At 42.6% G+C, this 5,846-nt stretch overlaps 1 protein-coding gene and 1 pseudogene across 1 annotated transcript in view; both read left to right on the plus strand.

Annotated features, from left to right (window-relative positions):
- LOC108361663 (PHD finger protein 14-like) overlaps positions 1–4,927 on the plus strand; it is a 34,335-nt gene extending 29,408 nt beyond the window's left edge. Inside the window, exon 2 of the mRNA XM_017614352.1 lies at positions 2,292–4,927. Coding sequence (XP_017469841.1) covers positions 2,292–2,315 — 24 coding nt within the window. The 3' untranslated portion in view covers positions 2,316–4,927. The remainder of the gene's footprint in view (positions 1–2,291) is intronic.
- Positions 3,150–4,927, plus strand: LOC108361664 (uncharacterized; annotated as a pseudogene).
- Positions 4,928–5,846: the final 919 nt, after the last annotated feature.

The raw sequence follows: 5,846 nt of genomic DNA on the forward strand, positions 1-5,846 counted from the left end.
ATGAACCTCTGGACTTCGTCCGTCAGTTCGTATAGATGCCTCCTGACGTGCCTAGGCGAGGGCTCCTCTGCAAGCAGCTGTCTGTTCGGGTGGCCACTTCTGTGGCTCTCGATCAGAAACTGCTTGCAGAGCATTATGTTGTGCTCCTTAATTGGGAGCATTTGTGCCTCGTTGTGAAGGTGATGTTCTGGCGACGGCAGGAGGCATCCAGTCGCTGTCCTGAGTGCGGTGTTCTGTACTGTAGCACTGCGTGCTACTAGTCCCCGGCGACCACACTGGCGCTGCTTAGTTTAAAACCGGCCGGCCTATTGCCTTGTATGTTGCCAGCAACGCTTCTTTGTCTTTGCCCCAAGTGCTGCCGGCTAGCGACTTGAGGACCTTGTTGCGGCTCTGTCCTTTATTGACAATAGCGGTTGCGTGCGCAGAGAAGGAGAGCAGGCTGTCGAATGTTACTCCGAGTATTTTGAGATTATTCACCGTCGGAATTGGTGTATCGTCGACGTGAATTTCAATCGGTAGCCTGACCTCCTTCGTCCAGGTTATGAACAAGGTCGTAGAGGATCTCGTAGGGGAGAGGGCTAGACACTTTGCAGTGAAGAAGCGAGAAAGATCTGAGAGATATCCGTTTACTTTCGAACACAGATCCTAGTCGCCATGATCGAGCAATCGTCGGCGTATGAAACAATCGAGACTCCCTCTGGTGGTTGAGGGAGCTTTGAAATGTAAAAGTTACACAGTAGCGGGGAAAGGACACCACCCTGTGGAACCCCCTGTTTTATTTTTCTGAGTTTACTCGATTTGTCTCTAAACATTACCGACGAGTGTCAACCACTCAGATAATTTGCCGACCACCGTTTGAGCCTCTGTGGGAGAGAGGAAGCCTCTATAAACGCATTTGACAAGTTCAACGCTACTAGAATCGTTCTCTTACAGGGACGGTTACGGTTAAGGCCACGAGTTATCTGAGTATTTATTGCGTTAAGTGCTGTTGCTGTACTGTGCACTTTACGGAAACCATGCTGATGCTTCGCTGGGGTCAGGTGGTTCGTGAAATACGGGAGCAGTAAGGTCTCGAGTGTCTTCGCTACTGGGGAAAGGTGTGTTATCGGTCGATACGAATCTCCTTTGTTGGCAGGTTTTCCCGGTTTGAGCAGTGGGACCACTCTCCCCACCTTCCAGATGTCTGGGATGATGAGAGTGGCCATAGACAGATTGAGGACCTCCTTTAGGTACGCTAGTCCCGCAGGACCCAAATTTTTCAGCATCCGCATGCATATTCCTACGGGACCCATGGCTTTGGAGGCTTTCGCCTTCCCGATGGCCACCTGAACTTCACCGCAAGTGAAAGCAAGGGGGGCACAGGTTGTTGGCAGTTTGTGCAGCCTTCTGGTCACTCGACGTTCGGCTTTGTCCACCGGAGGATGCAGTATGAACTGCCGGCTAAAATAGCTCGCGCATCGCTCCGGATCCGACGAGGCATGGCCGACGAAAGAAATTTCGACTCTGTCATCGTGCTTCGTCGGATTGGACAGTGACCTCACGGTTGACCAAAGCTTACTCACACCAGAGGTGAAGTTACAGGTCTTCAGATGCTCTTTCCACTTCTTCCGCTTATGGACGTTCACTAGTTGCCGAATCTCCGCGTTGAGATCCCTGATACGGGGATCTCCGGGATCGGCCTGACGAAGGCTATCACGCTCATCGGCTAGAACAGCCGCTTCAGCAGAGAAATTCGGACGTGGGTCCGTAATACATCCTGCCGGTGCGAAGCGAGCTGCAGCAGCGGTGACAGACCTGCGGAACTTACGTTCACCAAGGTGGACGTCGGTTGGTGTGGGGAGAGAAGCGAAGGTGTTTTCAGTAAATTCCGCGAAGCCTTTCCAATCAGCTTTAGAAAAGTTGACATAGGTTCGTTGTTCCGCGAGTTAACGTCATAGCCTTACTGCAGGTAGTTAACGACATAGCCTCACTGCAGGTCACGTACACCATGATAAGCGCTTACTTGTAAACAACATCAAAACAATATAACTTGTTTTGACATGCAATATCACGAACTGCAACGGACGAACATTGGAACAATAGAAATGCACTATCACTACAACAAACAATAACAACCCGAATAGTTATCTACTAGTAAACAGTAAACAACCGGCATCTCAATAGTTACTGCGATAACAACCGACGCATCTCAATAGTATAGGTAGCACTAAGATTTATGTAAACAAGTCAGTCTAAAGAATATAGTTAAAAAACACGCACTCCAGCGAAATAAATAAATATATGTTTTTTAGTATCATATCGTAAAGCGATATTAACTGGGGGCTCAACCAAACCTGTAAGCCATCACAATCCATTGAGGAAAGGGATAGGAAAAATTCCACGGGAAGAAGGACTTCCAGCACTATATCTTTGAAAAAAGTGCTTAAAATTCAACAAAGAAAAAATTAAGATTCCTGACAAATCGGAAAAAGAATAACGGATAAGTCTTGATATATAGATAAAACATTCAAGCAACGTTATAGTGAAAACATTCAAGCAACGTTATAGCAACGGACATCACATCACGCTGGATTCGCGGAGAAGGCGACAAGAAAGCTTCAATTTATTACGTCTATCGTTGGTTATAAACTCCGAAATAACAACACAAGAGATCGCAAGCCTGAGAGCACAAATCGCTGCTCTGATCACAACGCTCACTGAAACCCAACAGAGAATGAATTCCTTCGAAGCCTACGCAACACCTAACGTCACAGTCACCAACCAATACCAGGACTGTACACCAAATATCACCGATGCATCACAAATCAACTTAGAAATATTCAAAACATTACCAATCTTCACAGGTGACATGAACTATTATAGGTCATGGAGAAAACGTGCCTGGACACACATGAAAAACATCAAGAATCACGCTACTACACCCACGTATTACACGGCACTCTCGATTGTACATTCGAAAATTGAAGGAGAGGCGGCCGATATTTTAATAAACCACAACACCAAATTCAACTTCTATTCTATAATAAACCGTCTCGATTATACGATTATACTTATGCGGACCAGAGACCTCTGTATGTGTTGCTCGAAGGAATGAAGAGTATAAAGCAGGGAAAAAGGACGTTGGCAGAGTTCCATTGCGAAGTCACTTAATCTTGCACTCACTAAAGTTGAGATGGATAGCTCAGGAAATCCCTCAGCTATGAAAGAATATGCGAACCAGGAAGCTGTAAGGACATTCATTCTCGGTCTGAACAGCAAATATACCAGCGGCATCCTCTATAGCCACAATCCGAAGGACTTGGAAACCGCTTACGCTATCGCAAGTACGATATACCACGATAATGTGAACTCACAATTCGACGTTCCGCAATACAGTCAGCACAGACAATATAATACATCGCAGTATCAAAACCCAAGCAGAAGATATCACGAGGAACCATAAAGGTACAAACCTAACGTGCAGGTGCAATACAATAAAACTGCACCCAGGCAACCGCGCCAACCAATGGACGTAGATCCACCACAGCAATACACGAGATCCGCAAATTATAATAGGAATCATTCCGCACTACAACAAAACAGCTCTGACCATCAAATAATCCATTTCGCGGAGATCCTAAAAAAAGAGAACGAAATCCTTCATCTCGTAATTTCAACATACAACAGAAAGTACAACGTGTAAACCAAACACGCGACGAAGAACTAAAATCGCTTGCACCAGAATACGAAAATGATGATAATGAAACAGGCAGTGCATGCACAATTTGCCGTGTCTGCAACGCCACTACAGGGATACAGGCAAACTTATTAACATCCTGACCGACACTGGAGCAACAAACAATTATATAAGTACAGAATGCAACATCGGTAAGCCTATTCCAATTAAACCTGTAAAAGTGAAAACTCTTCATGGTTACTCAATAACCAAATCAAAAAAAAATAATAACATTGTTAGAACATAATCTCACATTTTTTGAAACAAATGCATTAGAAGAATTTGATATGCTTTTGGGTGAACAGGGACTTAGAAAAATCAAAGGGGAGATCAACCTGTTCGAGTACAAGCTCAGTTATAAATATAGGGCCAAGAAAGAAAGCGAATCCGTACAAAAAATAAATTATACGGTTAATAGTGAAAAATATAGGGCAGAAATCGAAGAAATTATGCAAAAAAAATGAAAGCACAAACGATGTGCTACCATATACTACCGCGATACAAGCTACCATTAGAACGAAATCCGAAGATCCTATATGGACCAAGCAATATCCGTACCCTATGTCGGATAACGACTTCATTAACAAAGAGATGAACAAACTTTTAGAAAATGAAATAATTCAACCCAGCAAAACTCCGTACAACTCTCCCATTTGGACAGTCGCTAAAAAAGGTACCGATGAACAAGGGAAACCTAAGAAATCTTTTCCCAAGACTATGTGGAATACTTAGGGCATATAATTAAATACAACATGATCATAGTTGACCCTACAAAAATACAGACTATTAAAAATTTCCCTATTTCCACAACACTGAAGGAACTCAGATCCTTCCAAGGTCTCGCTAGTTATTATAGAAAATTTATACAGAATTTTGCAGCCGTCGTCAAACTACTCACTACGTTCCTCAGAGGAGAGAACGGCGGCATATCAAAGAATCAAAGCGCAAAAATAAAAATCACCCTAGACGAACCTGCACTAGAAGCACTGAACAAAATAAAAGAGGAACTGCAAGCCCAGGTTGAACTCTTCCAACCAAACTTTAACAAACCTTTCGAATTAACCACAGATGCTAGCAATTACGCTATAGGAGCCGTATTGTCTCAAAACCAAAAACCCATATCATTTATTCCACGAACGCTCAGCGAAACATCAAAATTACTCCACGAATGAGAAAGAGTTACTCGCAATTGTGTGGTTACTACAGAAACTACGTAATTACTTGTATGGTATAGCAGATTTAACAATTTACACTGACCATCAATCTTTAATCTTCATATCAGAAAAAAACCCCAATACAAAATTAAAAAGATGGAAAAATTTCATTGAAGAATATGGTGCAAAACTCGTTTACAAACCCAGACATCAGAACGTTGCACTTTCTCGCCAGCAAATAAACAACACTGTAAATTCTGATGACTCCCAACACTCAGCACAAAGCTCCCCAACACAAAAACTCAAATGAGTAAAGCAACCATTAAACTCCTTTAGAAAACAAATTATTGTAAAACAGTCAGATCAGAACCCCGTCGAAATATCCTCACAAAACATATTTTCTAACAGTCGACATACGCTTTTTTTAACACCAAAACTGAATTGCTAGACAAACTAAAAATATAATTAGACCAAAGGTAACTAATGCTCTGCAAATAGACGAGCAAATATTATTTTACGTCGAAAACGACATTATCGACACATTTCCAACTGTATCGATTGTACTAGCGCAAAAATTGGTGAACGACATCACCGAAACCGATCAACAAGAACAAATCATACAAGACACACAAAGACGTGCTCACAAAAACTACAAAAATAACGCACAGGAAATTTCGCTCAGATACTACTGGCCAAACATACGTGACGCTTGTAAAAAAGAAGTACAGGGCTGCGAAATCTGCCTCGCAAACAAGTATGAACGCCGACCAAATAAACAACCAATAGGTTCAGCACCAATACTGAACAAGGTAGGCGAATACATACCCTTAGACTTAATATATGCATTAGTTCAACCGACAAATACTCAAAATTCTGCCATTTGAGACAAATACTATCAAAAAAAGACACATACAAATACGTTGACGATATACTATCACAAATATACCCAAACGCAAAGTTTGTAATGACTGATAACG

This window comes from Rhagoletis zephyria, unplaced genomic scaffold (assembly GCF_001687245.7).
Source record: "Rhagoletis zephyria isolate East Lansing unplaced genomic scaffold, Rhagoletis_zephyria_1.1 Rzeph_scaffold_00812, whole genome shotgun sequence".
NCBI classification, from domain to species: Eukaryota; Metazoa; Arthropoda; class Insecta; order Diptera; family Tephritidae; genus Rhagoletis; species Rhagoletis zephyria.